General features: G+C 45.2%; 2 protein-coding genes across 5 annotated transcripts; one reads left to right on the top strand and one right to left on the bottom strand.

Moving 5' to 3' along the window:
• Window positions 1-3,014: 3,014 nt before the first annotated feature.
• LOC117837238 (probable pre-mRNA-splicing factor ATP-dependent RNA helicase DEAH3) lies at window positions 3,015-7,087 on the top strand. Of its 3 annotated transcripts, XM_034716824.2 has the most exons (7): window positions 3,022-3,425; window positions 3,958-4,145; window positions 4,293-5,377; window positions 5,721-5,846; window positions 6,054-6,292; window positions 6,383-6,501; window positions 6,587-7,087. In XM_034716824.2, the coding sequence occupies exons 1-7, from the start codon at window positions 3,132-3,134 to the stop codon at window positions 6,705-6,707; spliced, it is 2,172 nt and encodes a 723-aa protein (XP_034572715.1). In that variant the 5' UTR covers window positions 3,022-3,131; the 3' UTR covers window positions 6,708-7,087. The 3 variants fall into 3 exon arrangements, 2 of the variants coding, with proteins under 2 accessions (XP_034572715.1, XP_072146587.1); XM_072290486.1 differs by lacking the exon at window positions 3,022-3,425 and having other exon boundaries at window positions 4,006-4,145; window positions 4,245-5,377; XR_011896974.1 differs by lacking the exons at window positions 6,383-6,501; window positions 6,587-7,087 and having other exon boundaries at window positions 3,015-3,425; window positions 5,633-5,846; window positions 6,054-6,109.
• Window positions 7,088-7,811: 724 nt separating this feature from the next.
• LOC117837239 (protein REDUCED WALL ACETYLATION 1) lies at window positions 7,812-12,699 on the bottom strand. Of its 2 annotated transcripts, none has more exons than XM_034716825.2 (15): window positions 12,494-12,699; window positions 11,668-11,759; window positions 11,216-11,353; window positions 11,055-11,111; window positions 10,904-10,976; window positions 10,539-10,697; window positions 9,875-10,024; window positions 9,546-9,801; window positions 9,339-9,454; window positions 9,099-9,185; window positions 8,930-9,018; window positions 8,774-8,836; window positions 8,616-8,672; window positions 8,411-8,507; window positions 7,812-8,335 (listed from the first exon to the last, which is right to left on the bottom strand). In XM_034716825.2, exons 1-15 carry the CDS (start codon window positions 12,563-12,565, stop codon window positions 8,177-8,179), a joined length of 1,665 nt encoding a protein of 554 aa, XP_034572716.1. In that variant the 5' UTR covers window positions 12,566-12,699; the 3' UTR covers window positions 7,812-8,176. The 2 variants fall into 2 exon arrangements, with proteins under 2 accessions (XP_034572716.1, XP_034572717.1); XM_034716826.2 differs by having other exon boundaries at window positions 11,216-11,350.
• Between the last annotated feature and the right edge of the window lie 1,211 nt (window positions 12,700-13,910).

The following is a 13,910-nucleotide window of genomic DNA, read 5'->3' as shown; positions in this document are numbered from 1 at the left end:
GTCCGGCACGCGGGAGGTCTGGGGGCAGCCCGCGCTTGGTGTTCGGTGGCTGCTGATCGCCTCCTGCCTCCGCTGGAGGAAGCTCTCCACCTGCTGGACCGCTGCAATCTCGAGCAACCCCTTGAGCTCGTGATGAATACGCAAGCCCTCGCGATCCTGTGCTCGAGGATCGAGCACAGGATCATCGCTGCGGCAGCCACGTTTTGGCTGGCCCGCACGAAGTGGTGGACACCGTCCTCATCGCGCATGATTTGCTCATGCCCGTGGTGTGAGCGGTCACGAGCCATGCTGCCCCTTGCTCGCCTTGTTGTTTGCTCAACTCGGCGTGATCGCGCTCCAACCGCGTGTAGCGGTTGTCCAGCTCCGCCGCCTTGGCGGCTAGGCATTCCGCCTTCTCACGGAGGTAAGCCTCCCACTGCTTGGTAGTGAGCTGGTGCGGCTGGGGTTGCTGATCCCTAGGCGGGGTGTGGGCAGCGAGCTTCGCCATGAATCAGTCCCGCAACAAGGTATCGCGATGCACAATCTCTACCTCCAATGATGAACTGCTCACGAAGTGAGCCTCCATCAGGTCGTGGAAGCATGCCGACACGTACTCTACCGTTCCCATGAACGCAGGGTCCACGGGGGCGGGACAAAGCCAGCGCTCGAGGCCTAGCTGGAAGAGATGGGCAGCGTCCCTGAGGCCATACAGCAACTGGACCGTAGGGTCCTAGAACTCATTCTCTGGGGAAGCGGGGCCTCCCTCAAGAGCTGGGTGTAAACGTTGACCAACGCATAGAAGGTGCGCTGGCAGGCCTCCGATTCAGGGTTTGCCACGAGGTAGGCATCGATCTGAAGCGCAAGGGTGTCACCGTCAATGGGCAGAATGGCAGGGTCGCCATAGGGTGGCTCCGCCGCTAGCTCAGGCTGGATGGGGAACCCCTCCTCGAGGAGGTGCAGCTGACCTATTTGGTCAGCGACAAAGTCCAGGCTCCCAAAGTGGGCCGGGAGGAAGCTGAGAATGGGCTGTAGCTCGCCCCCAGCGTCGATGATGAACTCAAGGCTCCCGAAGTGAATGGTGTCGCCCGGGGCGGCACCACCGCTGGCGCTGAAACCGAGGAAGCCATCGAAAGTTAGCGAGGAATGCACGACTACCCCTACTTGACGCGCCAACTGTCGGTGTTTTGTACCGTCGACTAGTGATTATACGCCGCGCTCTCTCCACTTTCGATAGTAGCACACAAGAGATAAGGGGTTTATACTGGTTCGGGAAGATCCCTACGTCCAATTGCGGTAGGAGTCGTGTTCCTTGGATCGAGTGCACTGAGCTTACAACAGGGTGCTTGTAGGCATGTGATGCATGGGTGTGCGTGTGTGAATGAATGCGAGAGAGCGAGAAGGAAGGCCTGGTTCCCCTTATATAGGCTAGGGATTGGGTGACAATGTTGAGAATGGAGGGTTCTCCGACCTCGAAGGTCGGGGGTTGTGGTGTGGTCGGGCATCCTTGCACCAAGGGGCCTTCTTGTCCTGTCTTCTTAGCCGGTCGTGGGCTTCGTATGCCCTATACGGTGGTTCCTATGCGGTGTGGGCCGCTTACGCACGGCCTAGCCTGCTCCGTGGTGTGCCCCGTCCTGTCCGCCAACCCCGTAGTAGTGAACGAGATAGAAGCTGCCACTGACGTTCGTACTGAAGATGAGTGGCATGCCGCTTCTCCCGGCTTTCCTCGACCTCCTTGGCACGTTCACGGCCTCCCCACGCCGTTACGCCCATCGCTGGGTCCCACCTTGCCTGCAAGCCCGTACGAGGCTCAGCGTGGGGGCAAAGTCTTGATCTTGACAGCTCACCCCGGCGACAAGGGTGATAATGACGTCGGGGCGCATGGGCGCATACGGCCGCATGTGGCCTCACTCTGCAGGTCGTCCTGGGCGGTCCGAGGGTGTAACCTCAGCCTTGGACCCCCGGCTAAAGGTCGGCTCCCCTCGCCCGATCATGTCCCCGGAGTGGGGCGGTCAGGAGGGCCACGCCCTGCATTCAATGCTTTTGGTACGGCATCGGTCATCCTTTATTTAAGGATGGACGGGGCGCTGTGGGCCCCTTGTGGGTCCCGCCCCCGATTTGGCTGAACCGACGAGTTACAGCTCTTGGCTCCTGACTAAGGGAGGTCGGGCGGTGGGCCGCAGCATCGTCAGGGCTGTCTCCAGCACGTCTCTTGTTGTTGGACCTTTGGCCTTTTTGTGTCAGGTTGCCTTAAATCCTTTCCCCGAGGATACCCCATCAGCCAATGCCACATGTACTTTGTGTGCCGTGGCTTCATGGTTGATACTTGATAATAATGAAGTGCGGGTGCAAATGGAAGACATGCTAAAAATTTGGTATTGCAAAGCACCATCAAATTTTCACAAATTTTAGTATTTTAGGAGTACCTTGCAAATTTCAGTGAAATAAGCTCCTACATGCTTAAACAAAAAACCAAGCAACACCTCACCTATACATCAGTTTATTTATCGGTAATGCTACGGAACATACATTCGGAATCTTTAAAAAATCAGAAGCTCCTACATATATTGCAATATGTAAACATCGATGTTGCAACTATTGTTTCTACATGTTTCACAGTAAATGTTGCATGAAACATAGTATTCATGTTGCGGCGGGAAATTTCAATCCCAGAGTCGAACGATATAGTTATTTTTACACATTATTTTTCATATTGCAAATAGTGATAGTTGATGTTGCACTAGATAATTTTTAATGTTTCGTCGGAGGGTTGAATGAAAAATTTCGCATCGGATGTCCGGTGCTAGCAGCGTCGTTTATTTATACAGAGTGAAGGAGACGTTGCTATAGTTCTGTTCTTCCGTTCTTCCTCCGTTAGGAAAGGCACAGGGCACAGTACTTGGAAGTCGGAACCCCGAAGGAACCCGCCTTCATGTCTCCAAGAACCCGCTTTCTCACCGTCCTATCGTTCGGCTTCGGCCTCACGCTCTCGCTCGCCGACCTAGTATTTGTTTGTGCAATTCCCAAAATATAAATCGAACGACCCTTCCAGAACCAAGCTAGGGTTTCGCCTCCCCCCGCCCTCCCGCCTCCTCCTCCCGGCCACCTGCGCGACCCGCAGCGTCGCTCTCGCCGCCGCCGCCGCCGCCGCCGCCATGGGGACGGAGCGGAAGCGGAAGGTGAGCCTCTTCGACGTTGTCGACGAGACCTCCGTCTCCGCCAAGCTCGGCCGCGCCGCCACCAACGGCGCCGCCGCCGCCGCGGCGGGCGGGGCCAACCCCACCGTCAACCGGTGGAACGGGCGGCCATACTCGGGGCGGTACTTCGAGATCCTCGAGAAGCGCCGCACGCTCCCCGTTTGGCAGCAGAAGGACGAGTTCCTCCGCGCCCTCCGCGACAACCAGACCCTCATCCTCGTCGGCGAAACGGGAAGTGGGAAGACCACTCAGGTACGGCAATCCGTGCTCCAGTACCCGGGCGCCTTTGATCTTCTTATTTAGTGTTTGCTGCTAAGGTTAGGATATATAGGTGTTTTATAGATTATCCATCTTTTGCTTTGGTAAATTGGTCAGATATATGTATCTGCGCTTGTTTCTGTAACTGAAGTCAGGTATTGTTCGTTTTGTTCTTGCGGCTGACTTGTTATTGTCATGTTTGTCTGTCATTCTTGCTCAGTTAGTTGTGATGATTGATTTGTGTTATGTTGAACGTTTCCCCTAATTAGGTGTTTAGATTACTGAATGCTTAATTTCCTTATTTGTATTGTTTTTTTTAAGGTTAGGTGATAGATACTCTAAAGGCTTTTCACTTTTGGGCAAGTAAAATTGGTCAGGTCAATTTGTGTTCACATGTCGGATTGTGATCAGGATCATAGGTTCACTATAGCTTGATTTGTTCTTGTTACAGTTGCGGTGATTGTGGTGTTTGTCTCTCATTCTTGCTAAGTTAGTTGTGATGATTGATTCGCGTTATGTTGAACAGATCCCCCAATTCGTACTTGAGGCTGAAGGCCTGGGTAACCGTTCCATGGTTGCCTGCACTCAGCCGCGGAGGGTTGCAGCAATGTCAGTCTCCAGGCGTGTGGCCGAGGAGATGGATGTTACTATTGGGGAGGAAGTAGGTTACAGCATCCGGTTTGAGGATTGCAGCAGCCACAAAACTGTTCTCAAGTAAGCCTTTTGAGTCTTAATGTTCCATTAAAGAACATAATTAGATGCACTATACTTTTGGCAGATTGATATGGAGTATATGTTTCTTTCTTTTTTTAGGTATTCTGATCTAATCCTGTTGTGTTGAACACTATTGCTTCCTATCAGATATTTGACAGATGGTATGCTTCTGAGAGAAGCAATGGCAGACCCACTTTTAGAGAGGTACAAGGTGATTGTTCTTGATGAAGCTCATGAGAGAACATTGGCAACAGATGTTCTGTTTGGGCTTCTGAAGGAGGTTCTAAAAAATAGACCGGACTTGAAGCTTGTTGTTATGAGTGCTACCCTTGAAGCAGAGAAATTTCAGGGTTACTTCAGTGGTGCACCATTGATGAAGGTACCAGGGAGGCTTCACCCGGTTGAAATCTTCTATACTCAAGAACCAGAAAGGGACTACCTAGAGGCTGCTATCAGGACAGTTGTGCAAATACACACGTGTGAACCTGCTGGTGATATCCTTGTATTCCTTACCGGAGAAGAGGAGATTGAGGATGCCTGTCGTAAAATTAACAAGGAAATTAATAACATGGGAGATCAGGTTGGGCCAGTTAAAGTTGTTCCTTTGTATTCTACGCTGCCTCCAGCCATGCAGCAAAAGATTTTTGAACCTGCTCCTGCCCCATTAAAGGAAGGAGGACCTCCTGGAAGGAAAATCGTTGTGTCCACAAACATTGCTGAGACATCCTTAACTATAGACGGTATAGTTTATGTGATAGACCCAGGGTTTTCCAAACAGAAAGTTTACAACCCAAGGATTAGGGTGGAATCCCTCCTGGTGTCACCAATTTCCAAGGCAAGTGCTCATCAGAGAGCTGGTCGTGCTGGAAGAACGCAGCCTGGGAAGTGCTTCAGGCTATACACAGAGAAGAGTTTTAATGAGGATTTGCAACCACAGACTTACCCAGAAATTCTTAGGTCGAACCTGGCAAATACAGTTCTTACCTTGAAGAAACTAGGAATTGATGATTTAGTACATTTTGACTTTATGGATCCTCCAGCACCGGAAACTCTTATGAGGGCCTTAGAAGTTTTGAACTACTTGGGGGCACTCGATGATGAAGGTAACCTAACACAGTTAGGTGAGATGATGAGCGAATTTCCCCTGGATCCACAAATGTCAAAGATGCTTGTCATCAGTCCAAAGTATAACTGTTCAAATGAGATCCTATCAGTTTCTGCCATGCTATCAGGTATGTCAACTTTAGGTCACCAAATGGCATTTCTGCAAATGAATTATCATGTGTTTATCTGGACTACTTTGCTTGTCAATTTTGTGCAAGCAAAGTGCTATGTTTTTAGATTTGTGAGTTTGCATGCAGACTACTGCATGTGAGCTCAACATCATTGTTTTTTGCAACATTTATGAGCTGTCATCAGCAACTGTGTTATTCACCTGGCTTCTTGAGCTATTGGTCGAAATGATCATACAGTTTAGGCTGGTGCAGATAGTTGCTGTTTGTTGAGTGCGTCTCGCCCTTTTGCATCTGCTGACTACCGTGGACTTCGTCTGTTATTATCATATTCTTTCTCTAGTACCCAATTGCTTCCTCCGGCCTAGGGAGGCTCAAAAGGCTGCTGATGAGGCGAAGGCTCGATTTGGCCATATTGATGGGGACCATCTGACGCTTCTGAACGTATACCATGCATACAAGCAAAACAGTAAGTCCATAATCCTCATTCAATTAGGGATGCAAGTATCCATCCGAGTCTTTTTGGCTAATCCTATCATGCATACAAAATGAACCACCAGTTCAGTGTAAAGAATACTAATTGTGTGGAGGTGGGTCAGCCCAGTTGCAGCCCTACCTCTGGTGGACATGTGACTAGCTTTTTCTTGTTGTAACAATTTTATTGTTGTCAATGCAGATGAAGATCCCCAGTGGTGTTACGAGAACTTTATCAATTCCAGAGCACTTAAATCTGCAGACAATGTCAGACAACAGCTTGTTCGCATCATGACTAGATTCAATCTCAAGATGTGCAGCACAGACTTCAATAGTCGTGAGTACTATGTCAATATCAGGAAAGCAATGCTTTCAGGATATTTCATGCAGGTCGCTCACCTGGAGCGGACTGGACATTACTTGACTGTAAAAGATAATCAGGTTTGTATTTTTCATGTTCAAGGATAACCATCGGAAGCTTTCTTGCTCAGGATGTAGCATTGCAGTCTTGTAACTCTTCCTTCCCATCAGGTTGTCCATCTTCATCCCTCAAACTGTATGGACCATAAGCCAGAATGGGTCATCTACAATGAATACGTCCTGACCACCAGGAATTTCATCCGCACAGTCACTGATATCCGTGGGGAATGGTAAGTTTCTACTACCTGAATAAAGCTATGTTGTGTTTAAGCATTTGAAAGATGTCTTGATGGTTGTTTTGGGCCTTATTCACAGGTTGATTGATATCGCTCCACACTATTATGATCTGAGCAATTTCCCATCATGCGAGGCGAAGCGTGTTCTCGAGAGGCTGTATAACAAGCGGGAGAGGGAAAGGGCCACGAACAGAGGCTGAAGTTGATGCTTCTTTTTTGACGGGTGCTCGAAGCTGCCAATGAAGGGCCTGAGCCTTCTACGGTTCTACCCAAGTGAAGACTTGGTCGTCCCCCTGATACACGTTGCCGTCTGGGCACCCCACCATAGGCAGCAGCTGGATAACATTCAGCACATTTCATCAGCATGGTGATTATTTTATAAACATAAATCAAATGTTGCTGATGCAACTGTGTAACGGTGTCAAGATTATATATTTGCTTTTCTTCCTTTTACTAGAATGGTAGTGCAGATATTTGGGTATCAGTCTCCATATTAGTATGGACAAGACAATTTTCTTATTTGTGCCATTTTGCACCGGTTTCAATGAAAACGTGCTGATATATGTGCGTAGTTTGCTAATGGATATTATTATGCATCTTTAGATATAAACTATATCAAATATCAAAGTGCATAGCAAATATCATACACCTGGTAACTTTGCTACTCCCTTTGTTTCCTTGGTAACTTTGCTACTCCCTTTATAACTTTGCTACTCCCTTTACTTCAAAGTTTATAGATATTATTATGCATCTCTAAATATAAACTACCCTTTGTTTTCTGGCAACTTTGCTACTCCCTTTGTTTCAAAGTTCATAGATATTATTATGCATCTCTAAATATAAATTATATATTAAGGTGTATCTCTAAATATAAACTATATTAAGGTGTATAGAAAAAGCATGTACCTAGAAAAATTAAAACGATCTACCATTTGAGACGGAGGGAGCAGATGTGATACCGCTAACCAGCTGAGTGCTGCTAGTTAGCAGCTAAAATTACCTAGTGTCCAAATAGGGCTACTAATAAACGTAGCCTACCATTAGGAGGCTGGTAATAGTATGTGGATTCAAATGAACTATCTTAACCACTTATTAATAGGTGGATTGAAAAAGCTCCCTGAAGGAGGTATTAGCCAAGCATAGTCGTAGGTATGGAAGTGACCTTTTCATCCTTTTATCTGCCACCCTTTTGTGTTGACAAGTCGAGTTAAGGCGCCATTCACGCTTTTTGTGTTGACAAAGCCCAAACAACACGGCATGGGGATCCCACAATTCCGATTACTTCTATTAACAATATACGAGCATACAGGAATCAACTAGCCGAACTTCTCATTACCATTCTGTCTATTAGACAAATAGGAAACATCATCTGATTTCCACAGCCGACGTATGCATCTCAGCGGCTATACAGGGATATATCTGTTTCTGTTTTATCATATCCCCTTCTTGGGGTTGCTTCACTCATATGTTACACTCTTCAAGATCTTCTGTTCTCGCGCAGCTCGATTACTTTTCACCAAGGAACTCAGGTAAAACCTTATTCCAGTGAAAGAAATGGCAGCTTTCTGGATAGTGAATGACGTGTCGCCTTGAATTTGCTCACAATTGGACTGGCCTAGTCGTTGAACTAGAACACATGAAAATGGAAAGAAAAAAAACAGAGAGATTCCTAGTATCCTGCGATGCCAACTAGAACAAATGATACAAGGTATAGTGCGACCGAAATGACAATTCCTGCCACAAAATTGTATGAGAGGCGCTTGTTGTCACGACTAGGTACAAATGCCACCTTCAAGGTGTTAGTCAATTCGAAGAGCCTATGGGAAACCTGTGGGAATACATGAGAACATAAGTTGCTGCATACTGATGTCTTCAGTATCTTACGTTGGGAAGATCTACATACCGCGACATATATAGCAGTAGTGAGCATGAAATTGAGCAAAGGGTAATTTGGGATTATTGCCAATAGCCACTTCGGTTGCCCATTGGGCACCCTTGATCTGAAGTTATTTAAAGTTAACAAGACAATGTCAGTCATAAAAAAAACCTGGAGTGAACTTCCAGTTGCGCAAATGTAAGAACAAAGAAGAGGAACAGCATGTGGTCACCTGAGCCAGATGTGGAACTGTGATATGTATGTCTCTAGTGTAATCTTTCCAAGCCAGCTAGAAAAAGGCAAATGAACAAATACACGAGTCACATATTCCCACATCATGGTGTAGTTCAATGATAAAGGCAAAATGCATTACAAGAAACCGTCACTTACGCAAATAGTGTGAGAGAGAAACTCCTGAATTCTTGAGTAAAGTTGCGTAGGCATATGTAGACACTTTTTGAGTACAAGTGCACAACAACCAGGGAACAAATCAGATTTTGCACACTTAAAAGATATAAACGAAATATATTTGAAAGGTGCGCATACGTTATGGGGATCCAGGATGTATAGGGATGTAACTTGTTGTATGTAATCTTATCCAGCTTATAAATGTATTCGTACCACAAATAACCAGCCTGTGATCAACATGCAGCATGTGTTATAAAAAGTAAGATATTTTAAAAAAATGAGTTTACGGCAGTTGTTTGATCAGTACCGTCAAAGACACTGTAACTATCGAGCCTTTAATATAGAGTTTGGTTCTCAGTTCAGTTTCTTCCAGCTTCTCCATCCACTTCTCAACCTGAGGCAGAAAATATTTCATCAATGCTTTTCATGCCAAACACAACTTTCCTTTGCTCTCTTTCGAACAATTCTGAGGATACCTCTAAGCTCTTTGAATCTAAAGAAACAGAACAGCTACAATACATAGAAGAAAATATGGTCGAAAACATACAGTTGGGTGGTAATACGCATATATCATCCCCACGATCCAAATGTAGCGATCCAGTCCAGATCGGAATTGCCATTCATGCAACCGTGGGAGATCTGGTTTAGAAGGATCGGTATAGCCTGCACACAAAGGCAAATGGTACTGTTCATCTTTTGGAAGGAAAAACACATGTGATATCCACAGCAGAAAAGGTTTTGCAAGGACACTGACCTAGAAGAAATGTAAATGGGCTCCATACTATGTCAAATACACCTGGAACTTCCCATACAAGGATAACTACCAAGAAGCAAGCAACAAATTTCATTGCCATCACAGATCTAATCTCATTATATTTGTTTAGAATTCCAAGAGCGCCATAAACCATTAGGGTGAAAAGGGTGTGCATAGGGCAAATATAATATAGTGTATAGTCATTGTTCAGGACAATGCAGCAGAATATAACAAAGAAATTGAGGCGCCACATCATCTGTTGAAGGTGTAACCATGTTAGGAAAACTCCAACATGAAGAATCAGGAACGAGTGGGGCGTAAAAATGCACCTGAGCAAATCGTCCAAGACTGAAATCCTTCCTCACATAATAATAAGAGAAGTTGCCAAATCCAGTCATCCAAACATATGCAGCAATAAAAACACGGATTGCATTGTAGATCTCTTTAGCATTGAAGTAGTGGTACATCAAGAATAGCACCTGGCAATTAGACAAAGTAATGCTGAAACTGTTGCAGTGTTGCTAGTACTAGGGCAGAAGTTGAACCCAGTATCTTACTGTCCATATAAGGAAATTCCTGAGCAAATTATCTAAAATTTAGGGCAGAGAAATGAACCATCACAAGGCAGTGTAGTGGAAAAGTTAGCATGGCAAAATGTTTTGGTGCTAGGACAGGTCAAAACCCCATTTTCACAATAACAGCTGCTAATGACCAACTAAGCTTTTTGCACTTTGCAACTCAAGAGAGGTCCAAATACCATGAATGCATCACGAATCTGATGGCAGCTTACATGTTAGCGGTGCCAGATGAGAGTAGATGCTTATAACTGCATACATAATCATCATTTCTGCAGCTCTGATGTACCAATGATCATGCATGAACTATTGAACTGTAGCTATTCACCCAACTATGTTTCTGGGGATAGTATAAGAAGAATATGTTTCTGTGAAACCAGAAAAGACCACAGAAGAAAGATAAAAGTATGATAAGTACCTGCATCCAACCCTTCCATTCTTCGGTTTGATGCCTATTCAAGTACAATATAGATTTTCCTGTGAATGCAGACTTGTCTTGATGGACTTTAAAGGAAGTCATAGCTGCTACAATAATAAGAAGAAAGTAGAGGAAAAGGAACAGATCTCGGCTGTAATTCTGCAGATACAACATACCAATAAAAAGGGTTAGTGCGTTAAAGCATAACACTATCAGTATATAATAATACACAATGCATGCAATTTCCATCCAATAAATCTGAATAAGTAAGCAAATTTGGAAAACTCTAGCAAATGGCAATTTTACTAGTATGTCACTTAGGCACATCGCCAAACTTTGTGTAACAATTATTAGCACAATAATACCTTAGCAGACTCTCCGAGTAAGTCTGTTCGATCACATATGTAAAAATAAAGTAGATACCCTCCAAACTCAGATCTGAAAGAATCATTGCAACTCAGTTAGCAGAATAGTGCAACTGTGGAAGCATGGATGAATGGAGCAACTGTAGCTTACATTGCCCTGAGTGTTAAACGATTCTCCAGAAGAAGCATCTGGTCCATGAAGAAAAGTCTGTCGGACCCAAAATTTCTGGTCAGAGACTCAATGTCTTTTAAGTCCTGATATCTTAACACATCTATTTAATATCTATTGAGAAATTGTAATTCAAAGAGAACCTGAGGATTTGTGATGTGAAGGAAGCATAAGCTGGCTTTACAGCTACAGCTTGGCCACCCTCCTCCAACAGAAGTGTCTGATCTTCTCCTTTGACTGAACTGTTATCCATTACTGCTAAATTGACATCCGAGTGTCTACTGACAAAGATGAAGAGGCATGAACTCCAATAAGACTCCTTATAGAAGGTTATTGTAGTCTCATTCAAAGCAACATGAGTGTCTCTCAACAAAATTATGAAGTCTTTAAAAAAAAGCAACAGGGCGCAATAGGCATTCCAAGACAGACGAACAGAATTCAGAACGCACTGCAAGAGACGGATACCTAAGGCTATGTCTTGTAACAGAAGCAGAGTTCTTCATGGACAACAGAGAAAAGAATAGATAACATTGCAACACAGCATTTTAGAAGACAGAAATTGTGGATTCTCAGGACCAAAGCAACATCTGCTTACGTTTTAATAGAAGCAGCATTCTTCCTATGAAAGAGAACCTCAGCATATGCCCAGGCTGCGAAAACCCAAAGAAACCCCAGAATAGCAGAAACCTGCATGGAGTGCAAAGCAAGTTAACTTAGTTCCAGCGATGGAAGTCCCAAATAAAATACACATCATATTGCAGGAACTTAATGGTTGCCTTAAGGTCCAAGATCTCCAGATCCACTAACTATGTATAAATTTGCAGATTCTCCAACATTTAAACCCTAAACCCGGAATTTACTGATTTTCCATTTGGTGGTGCTACTACAAGGATTGTTACCTGACCAACACTACTTGATCGACACAACGCACAAAAAAAAAGGCCACAAATGCTAATCCACATTGGCTTCAGTGATTCCCTTGTCTCAGAACATCACCATATCCTAACACTTGCATTAGCCGTAACTTGCACCGACGGAGCAAGCGCAGCCAGCACCCAACAGTATTTCAACAATCACAGCAGTCCTCAAATTGGGCAATTACTCCGTAAGACCGCAGCATATGATGCCAATCAACCAATCCGGGCGAGAAATTCCACACGTACCGCATCTTCAGCGCTTCTGCGTGATCACCCAAAGCCCAAAACCCAGCCCGCGATTCAGCGTCGCGACCGCGTACGAACCCACACCCAACCGCCCCATTCTCCTTCCCGGCTGCCCTCCGACCCCCAAATCCACCCACTCACCTCACCAACCCCGCCACAATCGCCTCCAAACAACGCCAATCCCAAAACCATGGGAGCAACGAATGCCCGCGCCAGCGCGCGCCGGAACAAATCGGGAAGGCGCGAGTTAGGTCTCACCTGGCCTGGCGTTACGGAGGTCGAGGCTGCCGCCACGGCGAGCCCGCCCGCGGACGCGACGGCCTCCGCCATTTCTCTACAGCATCCACCGGCCGGGCCTCCGCTCGGATCCAAACCCGAGCGAGCGAGCGCCGCGAACACGGGTACGGAAATTAGTAGGTGAGAGAGAAAAAAAGAAAAATCAAGCGCGGTTTTTCTCGAGCGGAAAGGCTCTCGCCGGTTTAAAGCAGGGGGCGCACGACCGGATGTGCGCGTGGTACGAGGGAGTGGGAGCCCCGCGGACACTGCCACGTGGGTCCAGCTGCGGATAGCTGTAGGCGCCGCTCTCACTGACGGTGGGACAAGGTGGAAGTTCGCTGGGATGCGGAGCCCAGCCGGTGGGGCTCGGAAGTGACCCTGTACCTAAAGTTTAGGTCGGCTCCGGAGGTGGGTCCGGATATAGGAGTATTAAATATAAATTAATAATAAAAATAATTGTATAAATTAATACTAATTCGCGAGATGAATCTTTTAAATCTAATTAATTCATGATTAAGTATGTGTTTACAGTAGCATCACATGTGCTAATCATAGATTAATCAGGTTTAATGGATTCGTCTCACGAATTGGTCCTCATCTATACAATTATTTTTTCCATTAACTTATATTTAATACTTCTAATTAGTATTAAATATCCGATGTGACTCGAACTAAACTTTAGCTGAGATTGCTTCAGAAAAACTAAAAAGCACAGCGAAGTTAGGTAGATTTAGGTGAGAAACTAGAAAAATAATTTTCTTTCCTTTCTTTCTAGAAATGAAATAACAACAGTACCTGTCAAAAATTAGAATACATAAATTATAGGATTTACGAAATGACAAAGCTGCCCCTGTCGGTCGCTTGGATCTTGGCGCGTCGTGCTTGCGGCAGCTCTGCTTTTCTTATTTCTCTCGCGTTTACTTGTGTTTGCGTTCTCGATGATTAGTTTATAACTTGATATCTACGCCCCTGCTCTTAGATTTCGATGCGCTTTCGATCCTGTTTGGATACCCTCTAAAATTTAGAACCTGTCACATCGGATATTTGATACTAATTCGAAGTATTAAACATAGACTAATTACAAACTAATTGCACAGATGAAGTTTAATTCGCGAGACGAATCTATTAAACCTAATTAGTCCATGATTTAACAATGTGGTGCTATAGTAATCATTTGCTAATGATGAATTAATTAGGCTTAATAGATTCGTCTCACGAATTAGCACAGGGGTTCTGCAATTAGGCCATGTGTGGATACAAATTCCTAAAGTTTAGGATTGTCCTAAAGTTTAAAGTTTAGGATCTAGAAATTGGTAGTCCTAAAATTTAGGAGATGGTTGTTTGGATGGAATCCTAATCTTTAGGATGTTAGAGGGAAAATGACTTTTTTACCCTCAAT

This window comes from Setaria viridis, chromosome 9 (genome assembly GCF_005286985.2).
Source record: "Setaria viridis chromosome 9, Setaria_viridis_v4.0, whole genome shotgun sequence".
In the NCBI taxonomy this organism is placed as follows: Eukaryota; Viridiplantae; Streptophyta; class Magnoliopsida; order Poales; family Poaceae; genus Setaria; species Setaria viridis.
This window is presented reverse-complemented; position numbering and strand designations above follow the sequence as displayed.